General features: G+C 43.7%; 1 protein-coding gene across 8 annotated transcripts in view; it reads right to left on the reverse strand.

The window, feature by feature from the left end:
• Wdfy3 (WD repeat and FYVE domain containing 3) overlaps positions 1–18314 on the reverse strand; it is a 223789-nt gene that overhangs the window by 108631 nt on the left and 96844 nt on the right. For all 8 annotated transcript variants that reach the window (XM_060381034.1, XM_060381033.1, XM_060381032.1 and 5 more), the window contains 6 exons: positions 15634–15795; positions 11436–11628; positions 9435–9621; positions 7719–7885; positions 3132–3599; positions 2201–2302 (listed from right to left, as the gene is read on the reverse strand). In XM_060381034.1, the coding sequence (XP_060237017.1) occupies positions 2201–2302; positions 3132–3599; positions 7719–7885; positions 9435–9621; positions 11436–11628; positions 15634–15795 (1279 nt within the window). The remainder of the gene's footprint in view (positions 1–2200; positions 2303–3131; positions 3600–7718; positions 7886–9434; positions 9622–11435; positions 11629–15633; positions 15796–18314) is intronic.

Genomic DNA, 18314 nt, shown 5'->3' on the forward strand with positions numbered 1-18314 from the left:
CTGGATCACCCACAAACGTTGCATTTTCTTCTGATTTTGTTTGGATGGAAATCTGGTAGGTGAATAGCTGAGAGCCACAGTCAGCTCGGAGTAAGTGGCCTTCCCTCTGCTGCCTTTTCGGGAACCGCACCACACTGAAATGAGTGTGAAGTCATGTGCTTGAGAGCGAACATGGACGGCTGGTGTGGAATGGTTGTAGACCTCAGGTCCTGCGCTTGGCCGGCCAGAGCTACACGCAAGACTCTTTAACACAGTGACAACAAGCCTGGCCTCACTAGGACGTGAACTGTGACATCCTGTGCATATGAAAGGTTTGTGGAGCCTGTGGCTGTCAGGGTCACAGTGGCTAACAGCTGAGGAACACTTCCTGTGGACATGGCACTGGGCCTCAGGTTACAAGGCGAGCCACGGCTTTCCCAACAAGGAAAGGACAGACACCAAAAGAACACATGGGGATGTCTGCACTGAGGCACCAAGACCACAGTTGTGGAGGCCTCTCCTCTAACAGCAGAAAGGCCTGACCCGGGAGATGTCAGACTTAATAGCTTCAGTTACCTGCTAAATTTATTCAGCATTGCCTCAGAACTTAGCAAAACTGCATTTAAACAATTACTTATGTAATTACGTATTACATCTCTCTCAGTTAGGCTGCAATTCTCCTGGGGCAAGAATTACCTTTTCATCACTATGAGGTAGTGCGTGTCTGGGACACAACACATTTAACTATGTAGAATGTGGAGTTTCTCTGTTCCCACCAACAGTCATGCATTTTGCAGAGGACTCATTCATGCATTCACCTGCTCAATCATTCATGGCTTCCCCACACGCCACATGGTCCAAGCTCTCCTTCACTGTGCTAAGAGGGTCCCCACGACCTAGGCCTGACTGCTCGCCTGAGTTCATTTCCACGCACCCAGTTCTTAAATTTGTACTGAACATATGGGCTTACAATTTTTAGTGTTCTTGACTCAGGAGCTCACTATGTGACCCTAAGTCTAGCTTTTACACTCTGGGTACACCAGGCTGGCCTAAAACTCATAGAGATCTATCAGTCTCTACCTCCTCGGTGCTAAGATTAAAATTTTGTCCCATCATACCTATGAACCACAGCTGTCAAGAAGTACTTTAGAAATAATTTAAACACGACAATTACTTCAAAAAAGTATATAGTATAACTTAAAAATTGGGGACCTATAACACAGGATAAACATACTAAAATCTGTACACCTAAAGAAGCTAAGCAAAGAGGACGACTCTGCGTAAGAGGATCAGTCCTCACTCAGAAAAGCAAATGAGAGAGACATGGGAAGAGAGAAAAAACAAGGAATAGGACAGGAGCCTACCACAGAGGGCCTCTGAAAGACTCTACCCAGCAGGGTATCAAAACAGATGCTGAGATTCATAGCCAAACTTTGGGCAGAATGTAGGGAATCTTATGAAAGAAGGGGGAGATGAAAGACTTGGAGGGGACAGAGAGTTCCACAAGGAGAGCAACAGAACCAAGAAATCTGGGCCCGGGAGTCTTTTCTGAGACTGATACTCTAACTAAGGACCATTTATGGAGATAACCTAGAACCCCTGCACAGATGCAGCCCATGGCAGCTCAGTCTCCAAGTGGGTTCCCTAGTAAGAGGAACAGGGGCTGTCTCTGACATGAACTCAGTGGCTGGCTCTTTGATCACCTCCCCCTGATGGAGGGGCAGCTTAACCAGGCCACAGAGGAAGACAATGCAGCCAGTCTTGATGAGACCTGATAGAATAGGGTTATAGGAAAGGGGAGAAGGACCTCCCCATTAGTGGACTAGGGGAGGGGCATGAAAAGAGATGAGGGAGGGTGGGTGGATTGGGAGGAGACGAGTGAGGGGGGCTACAGCTGGGATATAACGTGAAAAAAGTGTAATTAATAAAAAATTAATTAATTAAAATCATTTAAAAAATAAATAAAAGTGGTTGGTTACCACCATTACAAAAAAGGAGAGGCAAACAGAAAGCATAATATAAAAAGTAATAAAAATATTTAAAGACAGTAATAGTATTTCAGATTTTCCAGGATGGTATTTTAACGAAGTGTCTCATTTTCACAACCGTCCCATTACTGAATGGCTGCACATTACTGAACACTATTTTCCCTTTGAATGACAGAAGATGAGGAGACACAGGCCCGCCTCCCAGGACTCCTGCTTCCGGCTTTTCTGGTTACCTGCATTTGTGTTTGACCCTTGAAGCAGCACAGTCAAGGCTTCCATCACCAACAGAGCCAAGTGTTTTTGGTCTTCAACTGAGCTATTGTTTCTTGAGTCCCCTAGAAAATAGGTTCAAAGGTCCAAATCATGAAAGCAATGCGGAGGTCAGCTGGTTTTACTTGAATTATTAATTCCTTTCACCACATCTTCAACATTGACTTTCTCCACTAATACAAATGCCAGTGACACAGCCTTTAAGCCAGCAATGTGCTGCACCTGCCCAAGATGCTCAAATGAACTGATATTAACAGATTTTTATTTTACTGTGGAAGAAGTTAATGGTGTAGCAAATATTGAAAATGAAAAGGCCAAAGTTAAATGTATCTATCCTTCTCATGGGAGTTCTAATTAGCAAAGCCAAAAGGGGAATTATCAAATACAAAACAAAGATGCTTGTGAATCAGCTGCTTATATCAACATGTATTAACTCAGAATTAAAACTTACTAATAGCTTGATACAGCAGTACTTTATCATATTTGTCAAAAAGGTATCAATGATGTTTATGAAACATCACTAAATAGACATATTTGCTCTCAAATATTAGTGAAAAATATTTTGAGATAACCATACTTAATAACAATTTTATTATTTCCAGAATAAAAAAAAATCTCTGCGAGAAAGTAATAAGCACAAGTCATGAAGACCGTACATGTTTTCTTCTTTACTGTGAACTCTCTTCCACTACCGTAACATAATTCTAGGCTCCCCTTACCCTGGATGCTAACAAAAGGCGGAGAAAAAGTTAACGCTGGGCCACCCTCACTACTGTGTCACACCCACAGACAACAAGAAGTCACTCCCCTCACGCATCACCCAAAAGGAAGCACAGACACACCGCCTCGCCCGGGCCCCTCTCCCAAACAGAGCACCCACTGGGAAGCCTTTACCTTGCTCACTGAGGGCCTGAGCTGGGTCCTTCAGGAGGGCGGCATACTTATGCAGCAGGTTCACCATGACCTCCAGAAGGCCCACCTCTCTGAAGACATCTTTAAAAATGTAGTCGTGTCTTGTAAACTTCAGAAGGGTTTTCATTGCAATGATGCTACAGTGGTAAGAAGAGCTGGACTTTAACAGGATACTCACACTGATGAGTTCTTTACAAGGGATATAATTTAAGCTAAAGACGACAAACTCCAGCATCTCGAAGTATTTGTTCTGTACTTCCGGGAGTTTGGAGATCTTCTCTGCAAACTGTGACAGGGTGTGCTGGGACTCCAGGATGAAGTAATTGGCATTGTCAGCCATGTAAATATTCGTGATGGCATCAAGGATGATTTGGGCAAGGAAGCTGGTTTTTGCTTTTAAGAACGCATTCTGAAGAACTGCAAAGGCCTGGATGTTTCTCACACTGTGACCTAAAATAGGAAACAAGAACACAAGTGGGTGCTGTGCGATGTTTCAATCCTGGTAAAAGAGCCTGTGTCATCACATCATGAATTTCACCCTTTATCAAGTATTTATGAGGACAATGAAAGCTCTTATTTTTCTTCATCAAGTTCAGATACTTAGTTAAAAATAAACAGAACCAATCAAACGTTCAATGCGTTGCTATGGACATTTTAAGAACAGCAGATTTTGAGAACTCCCTGCCTGAGAAGGAAAGCGTACAATACGGATTCTGCCCTCTGCCTGAGGAAGCAGTTGAAAGACTGTGAATGAGGAGCAGTTACTCCAGTTAGAAAAGATACAGCTGTAAGGCCCAGTGTGAACCGGAGAGCAGGGAGCTGACCCATGCTCTCTCTGATTCTCCCTGAGTGGCCGCTCAGGGATTTTCCTAAGTCAACTGGGAAATTTGCTCTGTTTTCAGGCGGAAATTAGGATTTCTTTACTCCTTTAATAAAACAGTGTATGGCCACTCTCAGCATCTTTAAAACTTAATTCTCAAACAAAAGGAAAAGTTAAGCATCTTTTCACAAAGTTGTGAGAAACCGTAATAATTATTATTATTATCTAGACATCAATGCAGAAAGTTGTATTTGAGGTACATTAAAAACAAGTGTTTTCCTATAAAAATCATCCCTGGGTTCACAATTACTAGTAATATACGGTACTTGCAAAGGTGACAAAATTAACACTGATTTTTATATAATATATGAGATTTTTAGAAAAAGGGTAAAACATAAACTAGAGAAGTATAAATGGATCAGAAAATCCCTCAGAAATACTTAGCATGAACATTTCTAAAAAATTTTAACGTTCCCCAATCTCCAGTACAAATGTTACTGTACATCCAGGACAATATATTACATGTATTACAGTTTTCATCTATAACATAGAAATTTACTATGTGGATGAAAAGCACCAAACATATTCACATCCAATTTCTTGCTTTTTTTTTCATTCTTTTCAATTTTTATTTTTTCATATTAATTAGTTTATTTACTTTGTATCCCAGCTGTAGGCCCCTCCCTCCCTCATCTCCTCCCTGCCCTTCTCTTAAGTCCACTGATAGGGGAGGTCCTTCTCCCCTTCCATCTGACCCTAGCTTATCAGGTCTCATCAGGATTGGCTGCAATGTCCTACTCTGTGGCCTAGCAAGGGTGCTTCTCCCTGGGGGGGTGGGTGTGTGTGGGGAGAGGTCAAAGAGCCAGCCACTGAGTTCATGTCAGAGACAGTCCCTGTTCCCCTTACTAGGGAACCCACTAGGATACTGAGCTGCCATAGGCTACGTCTGAGCAGGGGTTCTAGGTTATATCCAAACATGGTCCTTGGTTGGAGACTCAGTCTCAGAAAAGACCCCTGTACCCAGAAATATTTGGTCCTTGTGGAGCTCCTGTCCTCTCCAGGTCTTACTAACTCCCCGGTCTTTCGTATAATTCCCTGCACTCTGCCCAAGGTTTGGTTTTGAGTCTCAGCATCTGCTTTGATACCCTGCTAGGTAGAGTCTTTCAGAGGCCCTCTGTGGTAGGCTCCTGTCCTGTTACTTGTTTGCTCCTACTTCCAATGTCCATCTCATTTGTCTTTCTAAGTGAGGATTGATGATCTCACTCTGGGTCCTCCTCCTTGTTTATTTAGCTTCTTTAGGTGTACAGATTTTAGTAGGTTTATCCTATCTTATAGGTCTAGTACCCACTTTGAGTATATACCATGTGTGTCTTTCTGCTTCTGGGATAGCTCACTCATGATCATCTTTTCTAGGTTCCACCATATGCCTGCAAATTTCATGATTTCCTCGTTTTTAATTACTAAGTAGTATTCCATTGCGTAAATGTACCACAATTTCTGTATCCATTCCTCAAATGAGGGACATCTGTGTTGTTTCCAGGTCCTGGCTATTACAAGTAAAGCTGCTATGAACATGGTTGAACAAATGTTCTTGTTGTGTACTTGAGCATATTTTGGATATATGCCTAGGAGTGGTAGAGCTGGATCTTGGGGAAGCACTATTCCTAGTTGTCTGAGAAAGCACCAGATTGATTTCCAAAGTGGTTGTACAATTTTACATTCCCACTAGCAATGGAGGAGAGTTCCCCTTTCTTCAAAACCTCTCCAGCATGTGTGGTCACTTGAGTTTTTTATTTTAGCCATTTTGAGGGGTGTAAGGTGAAATCTCAGGGTTGTTTTGATTTGCATCTCCCTGATGACTAAGAACGTTGAGCATTTCTTTAAGTGTTTCTCTGCCATTCTATATTCCACATCCAATTTCTTACTGACATTCTTTTCTCTTGAGAACATACTTTTTATTATCCATAGTCATCTGAAAAATCAAGCTTAGACAGAGTAACGAAAACACAAAGATAAAAGCTAAGGATGTTGAATACCACTTCCAATATTTATCAGGCATTTGCACTTCTTTGAGAAACATTTACTGTTATCATCAAGAAAACAAATAGGCCAGGTATGGCAGCAAAGCCCTTGGCAGGCAGAGGCAGGCAGAACTCTGGGAGTTCAAGGTCAGCTTGTCCTCCATTCGGTCAGGGATACACAGTGAGACCCTGCCTCAAAAAACCCAAAAAGAAAGAAAAAGACAGTGAGACAGAAACAAGGGCTGATGAGTTTGTGGGAAAAGTTTGTTCTGAATGCTGCTGGTAGGAATAGAAACTGGTGTCACAACCCTGGAAATGGATATGGTTCTTCAAAACACTAGAAACAGAACCATCATATGACTCACATATGACAGAAGGAGTTTGACTCTGCATCCCACAGAGATTCTTGCACGCTCATGCTTACTGATACACTATTTAGAACATGTCCTTATTTTGGGGGTGTGCATGTGCAGGCCCATGGGTGTGTGTTCATGATCAGGCACCTGACTGCGTGCCACAACATGTGTATGGAGGTCAGAAGACAGCTCTGTGAAGCAGATTCTCTTCCTCCACCTCTGACTGGGTCCTGAGGCCGAGCCTGCATCGCTAGACTTGCAAGCTGAGCATCCTTCACCCAGTGAGCCCTTTGCCAGAGCCAGGTGAGCTGTCCTTCTATGAACTTGTAGAAATAGTTCATCAGAACACTCAAGTTTTTAGGTTAGATTTTCGAGAGACTGCTGTGTATTCTGTAATATGGAACTTGGAGTGTGTGAGAGCCTACCTTGATCTTGGAGGTTCGTTTGCAAGCTTACCCCGTGCTCTGAAGGCAGTGCGCAATGCAGTGAGCGCCAGTCCCCAGCACCATGACTGACTAAAGGAGCTCTGACTTCAGAAAATGACTACATTTGATTGTGAGATTTAAACAACTAGAAATGTTGGCATTTTTGGTCAGTTAAAATTCACATGGTTTATCGTGATTCTATCGAAGATTTAGTAAGTGCCAAATAACAGAAAGAAACTATTAGAGTCCTCTGAGTTCAAAGTGTGGAGCTTGGCTATTAGGCATTTTAAAAGCTAATCAAGCTGGCTGACATTCCTGGGTAATTAACTTGTTAGATGGTCTCATGTAACCAAAGCTGGCCTCCAACATGCTGTGTGCTTGAGACTGACCCTGAGTTCTTCATGCCCCCGCCCCATCTCCCAGTGCTGGGACTGCAGATATGTGCCACTCTCTCTTCTCATAATTAGATGCTCTTAATTACTGAGTGAGTTTTTCTGAGTTTTAAAAAAAAATCACTACATGAGGATCAAAATGCTAGGAAAATGTAGGCTAGGAAAACTTGCTCTCTGGCCTAAATGAAATAGTGCAGCTTCTTTGTCACGTTTCATGCTTTCCACATACACGCAGAGGAGTGTGCACCTGCTCCACGCATAAAAAGAACATACTCGCAGGAGCCGAAGGAAGTTGATCCAGGTGACGACCTGGCTCCAGTGAATGAATGTCACACAAACCTCACCCAGCCTAGTAATGTTACGATAGCAGTTTCAACTGCTTGTCTCTCAGTCCGTAGTCCTTGTGCAGGCTCAACCACGGATGGAAGGACTTTAAGAACAATGACAATCACATCCACACAGGTAACGCTCACAAGGAGCCACCACCTGGAGAGAAAGCGCTTCCTCCCACACTCCCAGGAGCTTGGAAATCAGGACAGTGCTGTAGACACTCACCTTTCCCTGCTGGCTGGGGCACGGCAAACCCAGGCAGCAGGAAGGGGGCTCCTGTGCTGACACCAGCTGGCTTCAGCTCGCTGACCCCATACGTGGTCAGGGACGTTACCAAATTCACCAGGTCCTTCAGGGCATCCCTGCAGTCCGCCTCTTTCGCTTGCTCCAACCTAGAAAAAGGTACATTCACAATTTTTTCTTTTTTGTTAATATCCTCGAATTTGATACAGAATTACTTGTCGGTTTCAGATTCAGTAAGTAAAAGTACTTACAAAATTATCTTACATTTTTTTTCTCATACAGATTCATTTTTTTTAAAATCTAAAGATTTTACTATTCTACATTATGCTGTATTTTGAAGCTACCCTGATCATTAACGCACACTTTAAGTTTTGTCACCAATAAGTAAACCACTAGTCTTTGTTACAAAGGTGGTTTGTTAGCTCTTTTAAATGTCTTTTAAATTTTCCCTGCAGACAATGTTTAAGATAAAACATGGAGAGAGTTCTAAGAGGTGTGTGTGCCCAGGTGTGTGGAAGTGATGCTGAAGCCCTGAACCCAAAGCAAACTTCCCAGCTGAGCTGGCTGCCTAAGAGTGGCCGCCTGAGGCATGTGCAGCCAGCCCGAGGTCCCGAGAGCATCAACGGCACGGAGGTATGACTTTTACTCTGGCTTTACTGACAACACAAAATGCTCGGAAGCCTCTTGTTCTCTGCTTTCTACCTGGGCAATGTAAAAAACTGGGCAAGGAGAATAGATATGGCCAGTTCCAAGACCCGGAGAACCAGCGTCTCTGGTCCAGTGTGCTTTCCACACAGCGTCTGAGATTTTTACAGAATCGGTGTGTGTGTGATCCACCTCAACTCTCTTCCTTCCAAGTCCAGCCACTTTTCCCTCCCAGCCCCATGGTGATGCTCACATGCGCTCTTGTACAGATGGGGACGGATGTGCAGAAACACTTCCTTGGGGCTACCTAACATTAGCCAACAATGAGTAAACGGCTTGACACTGTTGCAGGAAATAAGTTTACTAAAGAGTGCTTTCTTGTAATACAGCAAATGTTTTAAAGATGATGAGAACCCAAGGGACAGCTAGTGGGGAGGGTGGCCACCGTTCCTGGAAAATGTCATACCCAGCTACTTTCTGTGTGTAGTACTGTCAACAAAAAAGGAGGCAAAACATTTAGCAGTGACTAATTTGTCTTATAAACACACGTGAACAGTCTCTATATAGCCATTAGCTTACTAAAATTAACTGAAAGATCTATGCATAACAATAATTAAAGAATAAAAGGCCATGAACTTGAGAGGAATAAGGGGGTGTGGTAGGGGTGGAGGGAACAGAGCGGGAGATGATGTAAATGCAGCACACACACACACACACACACACACACACACACACACACACACGTACATAACATGAGGAAAAGCAAAACCATAATTAAGTTTACACTTCAAAGTTTACAACTAGCTCTCTGGCTGCTTCTCTGGTCGATAGGAAACAGCAGCTCTGCTCTCCTGTGCAAGCCTAGATTCTGCTGTGCTCTGCATTCCACTGGCTCCCTCAAAACTCACCTTCTGTCCTCTGATAGAAGACAGAAAGGAGAATAAAGCCAAGAAGCCACCCAAGAATGCACTAATCACGCATTTACTGGTGTCTTCTAACTATTCCACTGTTTCCCCTGAAGTTTAAAATGCATCCTTAAGTTATGGGGTTTACCTGAGCAAGAGGTCACAAAGAAAATTATATCCTTGCCATATCCGAAAGTCGTCCAGAAGTGTTTGGGAAACATCGCTGGAGTCTTTGAGGAAACAAGAAAGCCCGGCAAACATTTCAACAATTTCGAGGGGAGACAGGTCATCTGACTGCTGCATATTCTGAACACACGTAGACAAACATTCTTTTTCTGTGACAATGAAAAAATTATGTATTATTGTTGTCCCCTGCTTACAGAAAAGGTGTTTATAATAAAACACCAACTTTAATGTACATGTAACATGGTACAAGGTAAATATTCTAAGGGCAAACAAAGTTTCAGATTGATGGGAAGGTTCTCTAAGTGGGAACAAAGGGCAGCACAGGAGTGTTAAGAACATTAAGGCTTTTAGTAAAGCTCTTACATCACACTTTGATGTCATTATTAAACAAAATTGAAATCACTGCTCACTGTCAAATAGTTCTTGATCTTCTATACTGATATATAATTGTAACAGGATTTAAAAAATCAAGAAGAAACCATCAAGTATTCAAAGTGCAAATATAGACCAACGAGATGCTGACATAAATCAAGAGATAAAATATTCAAATTTTTGTTTATAGTTTAAATTACCAGTTTCGAACACAGCCATAGCCATCACCGACTCTGAGGACCCAGGGTCCCACAACAGAAGCTAAGATTAACACAAGAGAGGACGGTAACAATGACTGAGTCAGGGATGAGGGATGAGGTTTCCCATACATGTACATGAACAAACAGTTGAGCTAGTTAATTCAGGACTTTCAGGACACTTTAGCTTATATGTGTAGCTATATACACTAAGCAAAGCACTGGAGGGGCTACAGCAATCACCACCCACATCAGCACCCCAAGGGCAGACCCTAGGCAGTTAATTCTCTGTAATTTTTAATTCTCTACAATTTTTCATTCTCTATAATTTTTAAAGATAATTTTCTATAATACTTATTTTTAAAGTCCACTGATTTCATCTATTTTGTACCAGAAAGAATACTTTATGAATATTTATGAAATATGAGTCTGTATGAAATAGCTTCAGAAACAATTATTGAATTATTGGCAATTATTGAAGAGCTCTAGTGGGCCCTGAGCATGGCAAACATGGTTCTGGGAGGCCTCGCCCTTCTCCCATTGCCTCTGCCTTGCTAAAATCTGTTAGATTACATTCCTGAAGCTAGCCCCCAAGGTCTATTCCTTATTGGCCACTTCCTCCTCCTGAGGCTGACTACCAAGGTCCGGCTATACTGAAGTCCAGCAATCAAAGCTCCCTTTGGCTCACCTAATTAACATACCCAACCAAGACAAGCCAACTTGTCCTAACACAGGGTTTCCCTTATAAATTGCAGTTTGCCTATGGGCCACATCTGTCTCCTCCCTATCCAGAGGCAGGGGCAAATATCCCTTCCTCTTCCTCCCTCACCCTCAATCTCCTGTCTTTGTGTCTCATTCTCTGCCCTTTGTCCACCTGGGGCAAATAGGTCTCCTTTGTGCTGAGAACTTGGTCTTGGAGTGTCCTATGCCTTGGTTTTTTGGTAGAAGAATGATTAGTCAATGAGATAACCTACACTGAATTAAGACTGAACATTCACACAACAATGAAATAATTTTAACCTGTTCATATCCATTTTGTTGAACCTAAGAAAATGTCTTGCACTAGAAAGATCCAACAGATCCAAAACTGTTCTTTCTCCTGGCAAATTTCTGTACGAACGTATCTCAGAATCCTGGGGACTGAATGGACACTCTTCCACAGGCTAGTCAAGTGGTCCATCATGGAGCTACACTCTTTCATTTTGGGAAAGGGTCTCGCTAAGTTACCCAGGTTGGATGGAAACTCATTTTGTAGCGGGGATGGGCCTTGAATTCTCCATTTCCCTGCCCTGGCCAAACTAGGTCTGCCCAAATACATGCATACTTAGCTAATGTAAAGAACAATTTGTGGAAGAGGGAGACAAGATAAGAGAAAGGGGCCACGTGCTCCTCACCATGGATGTATTTCACCACGTTGACGCTCAGCCCGTGGCGGGAGATGGTCATGAGCACCTCCCCAGCGCTCTTCCTCCACGGCAGGTTATAGGGAGGGCACCAAGAGGTTATTGCACTGAATAAAAGCTGCAGGTCGTCCTTCTGGGCCAGCTCCTCCGCCGGAGAAACGAAACTGCAGAGTTTTACCAAGATCTAAACACACAAGGAAACAAGAATGTGCAGTACACAAGTGGTCAAGGGAAGGCAGGACAGAAAACAGTGAGACCAAACCTCACGCTAGCTTCAGAGCGGCGCTGGGCAGTCATCAGGGTCAGCGCTCTCACGAGCACTAAAAAGACATCAAAGGTTTCGGTATGTGTTAAAGAGAGCTTACTTAAAGAAATCTCCACTACCAGTTTTCCTTCTGTCTTTGAATAATCCAACTTGAAACAGGATGAAGCAGCACCTCTGTACTGCATTTCACAGTTAGTACTTTAACTTTCTCTTCTCAAAGTTTTTTGGTTCTTTTGAGAGAGGGTTTCTCTACGTATCTCTGGCTGTCCTGGAACTCAGAGAGATCCTCCTGCCCCTGCCTCTCCAGTGCTGGAATTAAGCTGTACACCGCCACAACTGGCCAATTTAACTTCCTAACTTAGTTCTTCATTTGCCCTGGTAAAATATAATTTTCTACTTTAAAGGGCAGAGCATAAGTGACAAACTTGGCAGTTGAATGCAAAATGAGCCTTAAATTATTTCCATTTTATGTACAAGTAGGAGATGTTTGAATAGAGTCCATCATCATAATTGACAGAAACTTTCTGAAGTCTGGCTTTCAACGGCAGACTCTAGACGAGTGGTTCTCAAGCTGTGGGTCATGACCCCCTTGGCAGTTGAACAGCCTTTTCACAAGGGTCACCTAAGACCACTGGAAAACACAGATATTTACTATGATTCAGTAACAAAATTACAGTTATGAAGTAGCAACAAAAATAATTTCACGGTTGGGGTCACCACAACATGACGTCATCATAGTGTTAGAGAGCCTGAGAACCAGTGTTCCAGACTACCAGCTCCAGAATGAAGGCTCAGCTGTGACCCGCAAAGCCACCGTAGCTCTGTGCTTTGCTGCACCGAGGTCTGCCTCACAAAGGAAGTCCAAGTGACTTTACCCACAATGGTCTCTTCAATGTCAGGAAGAGTTCATGTCTTTTCTCTGTACTAAACTCCCTCATCTAAGTACTTTTTTTAAGATATAAGATACTACAAAGTCATCCGATCAGCTTAAAAAACATTCTTAAAGTCAGTAAGAACATTGCTAAAAGAAACTAAAGTATGTGGCATTCCATGCCCTGCCTGTAACGCTGGGCCCTGCCCGTTCTACCCAAACCGTTCTTAAATAACAAAGGCTCCCTCATTCACACCTGCCAACCCACAGGAAGAGAGAGGGGCTGAGGGCCGGGCCAGCGCCACAGGCACCTTTTCCATAGAGGCCTGGAGGAGCTTGTGTGTAGCGTGTCCACCAGCATGTGTCTCTTTTGCCCGAACACGGTGAGGAAAGCTGCACAGGGGGTACAGTCAGCTCTGTTTGTGTCTGCTTGCGCTGCTGCCTTATGCGATTAGACAGACAGATGCCGTTTCTCTCATTCACAACAGAAAACGACCCAAAATAGTAAAAAGTGGGAAGTAGAATCCAACCCTGCTCACTGAGTCAACTACATTTTATGACTCCTTCGCTGCTGAACCCTAAGATGACTGGCTCTCATCTTCACTGTCAGGGTGAGTTTCCAAGATCATTTAGCTTGATTCTTTCCCAGGGCTGGAAGTGCAGGCTAAGGCTCCGGCCTCTCCTCCCCTATGAGGCTTCCACCTGTAGGGAAGCTTCACAGAGGCAGTCAAGGGTACCAGGGGAAGCACTGTTCACAAGGACCAGGCGAGGAATGCCTGCGCGAAGCGGCGACACAGACACAGACACGGAGACTTCACCAGCTTCAAACATTTAATAAGCTCTCAATTAGTCCCTTGAACACAATGATAGATAGGGTGTGTAGCTGGGGACGAGGAAGACAAAGGGACTGAAGCAGTGAAGGAACACTGGGCAGGAAAAGGACAGGGTCCTCGCCATGGGTTGTGGGCCCCACAGTGTAAAGCGGAAGTGTGACAGCAGCTGTACCTTCCTTTGCCCCTACACACTCATCAACTGCAACACATGGACAGGAGCCCCACACCGCCTTAAAGCCATCACCCATCGCTTTCAAACATGGGGCCTTGCATTCCTAGCAAAAATGTGTACCGTGCCTACTCAGATGCTAGACTTAGAAAATCAACTTCCCCTTACTGCTGAGGGTCACAGCTGTCTTTTTTAAAAAGAAAGGCTTCCCTGAAATGGGGCCAACGTTAACCCATACTGTCAGCGAGCTCTCACGGCGCCTTTAACCCCTACATGGTGCGTCCCTTCACTTCACTCCCACATCTGCCAACTGCCAGCGTCGTCACTTCAGAGGAGAGCAGGAGCTCTGGAGTTAAACACTGTCCTTCCAGTTCCGTGAGATGAAGCGGAAGCTTCAGTACGAAAATATGCGATCGATAGTGTGTTCAAAAAGATTCTGGGTTCTTTTTTTTTGAGACAGTTTCATGCAGCACAAGATGTAACAGATGTGACCTTTAAGACCTGACCCATCCCTACTGCTTGCCAAGTCACAGGTGTGCACCACCACACCAAATTAAGGCAGGGCTGGGGATCGAACCCAGGACTGCCCGCCTGCCAGGCAAGCACTCTACCAAAAGAGCTATATGTCCAGACCCCTAAGTATTTACTGAGTTAGTGTGTAGTTCAGTGATCCAAGTCTATGACGACGGTCCTAGCATCCCCCTCTCCATCCTTGATGCAGCAGCACCGTTTCAAGGCCACCATTCTCTCAGAGAAGACTCCACCATCCTCTACACCCATGCTGCCTCACCCAGCACACAGCTTTCCAGTCTCCTCCACTCTAATGACAAAAGCAGCAAACTGTCTTCGGGAGTCTAACCTGTGCTACGCAGAGAACCCCTGATAAAAACTCAAAAGCCTATTAGGCACACACTCCTCACTTTGGGGTAAGAAATCTAAATCCTCAGTTATATTACTTCAGACACCAGAGGTATTATTACTAGCTTGTTATTTATTGACGTTTTTAAAAGCTTCAATGAGTTCATATCTTTAGCACAGGAACTGATGGTCTGCAGTGTTAATCCTATGCACTACTGTGCCATGAAACGCTACAACTTTCTCATCTTAGAACCTAGTATCTCATCCTAGAACCCAGTGAACAGCAACCCCTCTCCTGCCTCTCACTACCCTTTCTAGGTATCTGATGATTTTAGACTCATGCAAATGAAATCATGCGGTATTTGTCTTTTCGAGTTAAAAGCGTTTTTTTAAAGAAAAGTGTATTAGGCCCACGGACAGACTATATTCTGAATGTCTGTAGACTGCTTGTTTAAAAAAGTTTTGTCCCACAAAAGAACACCATACAGGCTACCTGTATTACCAGACCACTTTAAAAAGGTCTCTGAAACCTTTGTTGACCCACAGGAACACAAAAGAACAGTGGCAATGATGGAAAGGGCCTTTCCCAAGTGCAGAGGCCATAGACAGTGGTCAATGGCAGATTCTAAGTTCAATATTCACAAGCTGGAAAAATCCTACATGTAGACAGAAATTATATAAACTTTCTTGTTGTTATAAGACATATTTCCCAAATCTCAGTATTGATAAACTCGTCAAAAATGATTTCCTTAGCAATTTAACTTTAGCGACATTATTAATACTGTAAATGTGATTTTAACAGTGGGATCTGTTTGCAGAAATAAATGCAGTCGAAACACCTAGCACTGCCCTAAAATACCCAGGAAACCATTTTCATATTCCTTCTGCATTTACATGAAAATGTAATTACAGAGGAAAATCCCTGTCATAATAAAGAGAACAAAACTTTATGAAAAGTAGAACAAGCAACCACGTGTGGGGGTGCACTCCTATAATCCTGGCACATGGGAGGCTGAGACAGGGGCATTTGGGGTTTGAGGTCAGCTGGCCTACACAGTGAGAACCAACCAAAACAAACGAGACAAGACAAGATAGACGGGGTAGGACATCTCCGCAGGAAACGCTCTAGTTCTTTTTAAAGGCAGTTATGGAAACAGCTGCTTTCGCGAGGTGAGAACGTGAGGCCCCCTTACCTGGACGAAGACTTTCTGGAGCAGCCCTCGGCGCTCGGCCAGAGGGAGCTCGCTCTGCGCACCTCCCCCAGCCTCAGGCACGTGCGGAAGGTCAAAGAACAGGTACAGACATTTCACCAGGGTGGAAGGCACGGACATCGTCGTCATGCAGTCCACGGTTTTCTGGAAAACAAACCAACAGCAGTGAGCAGACAGACAGACCGATGGAAGAACTGTAACTTGGACCGGTGGAGGGGGAGGGGGACACAGACACCACAATCCTGCTTAAAGGCAACGAGAAAATAAAAACCCTCTACGGACTGACAAACACTCAATTTGCCATTTGGACAAATTTGCTTCGGTCAGATGTTGAGACTGGCTTGCTGGTTGTGCAGTAAGTTATTTAATAAATGCGGTATTTATTTAACAAGAAGCAGCTTGTTTCAAAGAACATGAACTTCAGGAATTTAAGAAACACACGCTTAATTACCACAAATGGTGAAACTATTTAATTTCCTTGGTCTCATCTCTCTCACACACACATACAAATGAATAGAAATGTGCACACATTTCAGGATAAGTACGATAGCTAAAATAACAGAATCAATATTTAAAAAAAAAAAAGGTTAAGCCTGGTGGCACAGGCTTCAATCGTTGCTATCCAGGAGGCAGAGGGAGGAGGATCCCAAGTTCAAAGTTTATCTGGAAAAAAGGGTAACTTCAAGGTCAGTCTATCAACTTAATGAGAGTCTGTCTCAAAAGAAAACTTAGAACAAGGGCTGAAGATCAACTTAGGGGTAGAATTCTCGCCTAGCATATACAAGGCCTTGAGTCCAACCCCAATACCAAAAAATAAATAGATCCATCAATAAATAGACCACTAATAAATTAACCACTAAGTTGTATACTAGTGTTTGTTTTGCCACCAGGTTTATCATGATTCTTATTGGATGTTTGTGAGAGGAAAGGGTATCTGAGATTCAGAGCCATCACCAGTGCAAATGACACTGCGTTATTTTCAAAGGCTTACAAGAAGGAATTATAGACAATCTTTTAGAAATCATTTCAATATTGCTAAGAAGTATGACATAACTGATGAAGCTCGTGGCGTGTGGTTATACTATGGCATGAACTGGCATCACCTTCCAATTCACTTATTTACTTTCTCATCAAATATATTTATTGAGTGCCCAGGGTATGTGAGGCAGTACAGTGAAAGCAGCGTGCAAAGACCAGGATCTCTCTTTGGAAGGACCCGGCCCTACAGGCATCAGCAGGTCTATCAGGAACTCCAGTGTGAACTCCCATCGGCAGAGGCAGAACGCACAGCCTAGTCTGAATGGGAATGTTCAACAATGTCCGGCATGAAACCGAGAACTACAATTAATTAAAACGAGCAGGGAGAAACACCGCCTGAAGACACATAGGGTGTTACCCTACAGGGCAGCATGACTCCTTTCTAAGTTTGTTCTATGAACAAAAGGGTCACAGGTACGTGATTTATTCCTTGGAGTCAATACTGTGTGCCTGGTACTAGTACCAAACGGTCCTCAAATTACAAAGACAGCAGCTGAGGCTCATCATTTACGAAAGCTGCTCTAGGCGGGAGGGCTAGCTGGGCATGTAAGCACGATGATTTGTGAAAATGGTCCCACAGTCTCTCTTGACTCTTTTTTCCCCCCTAAACCTGATGGTGAACACCCAAGGAAGTATTAACCAACAAAAGGGAAGTGAAGCAAGATTCAAATCATTTTCTGTAGTAGCAAAGATCATGAACTAGCAGGGACCGCCAGAGGAGAGGGAGTAGGGAAACTCTTCGGGAAAGCCACATGAGAGATGAAGGCTAGTCAAATACAGTAGTGAGGGGTGGAGGGGAGAGAAACCTCTGAGAACAATGCCTCCAAAGCCTGGCCACGCCTACACCAGCAGCATCACTTCTCCCAAGGCCCCTGCTCTACTAGCTCTTAGCTTACTGCTCTCAACACCCCATCACACCACAAATCTAGCAGGCAGTTAATATCTTTGTCATTTCTCAAACTTCCCCAAATCCCACCCCTTCACCAAACCCTTGGTCTCAAAACGTCTAATTCCAGCTGCACAGAGCCTACCACTGTACCTCCTGGTGCCACCTCTACTTTGTCTAGCTGCTGTCTGCGGAGTCAGGACCACCACAGTCATCTTGGTATCATGCTGGTGCCAGCAGAAAACAGCACTCAAACACAGCACCATCCCAAGGCATAGGAATTTGCTCTTTAAATGCATCATTTTCCAGTCAAATTACCACTAGCTTCCCCCTTCCCATTATGCAAAGCAGTGCAGTGTTCATTTCCATCTTATCACTGGTAGATTAAAGTGTGACTTGGCATCTAAACTGGCATCTTGCACGTGTCATCCTCTTAAGTGGTTAAGGCACCACTCGATTCTTTTCCTGTGTCTGAGACTTGGTTTCATTACATAGCCCAGGCTGGCCTCACACTTCTCCATCCTCCTGCCTCCACCTCCCGACTGGAGAGGTATACCACACGCCAGGCTCTTTTCCTAACTGAAAGGCTGTCTCTCCGTTCACAGACAGAATTCATCCACACTGAGTTTCTGTCGTGATAGGTGTGACTGTACGACAGTCCATGCACAAGGAGAATGTGATCATAAGCATCTATAAAAAGTATCAGTAATAACCAGAAGCATGTCAATTAAAACTCAAC

Source organism: Meriones unguiculatus, chromosome 3, assembly GCF_030254825.1.
Source record: "Meriones unguiculatus strain TT.TT164.6M chromosome 3, Bangor_MerUng_6.1, whole genome shotgun sequence".
Lineage (NCBI taxonomy): Eukaryota > Metazoa > Chordata > Mammalia > Rodentia > Muridae > Meriones > Meriones unguiculatus.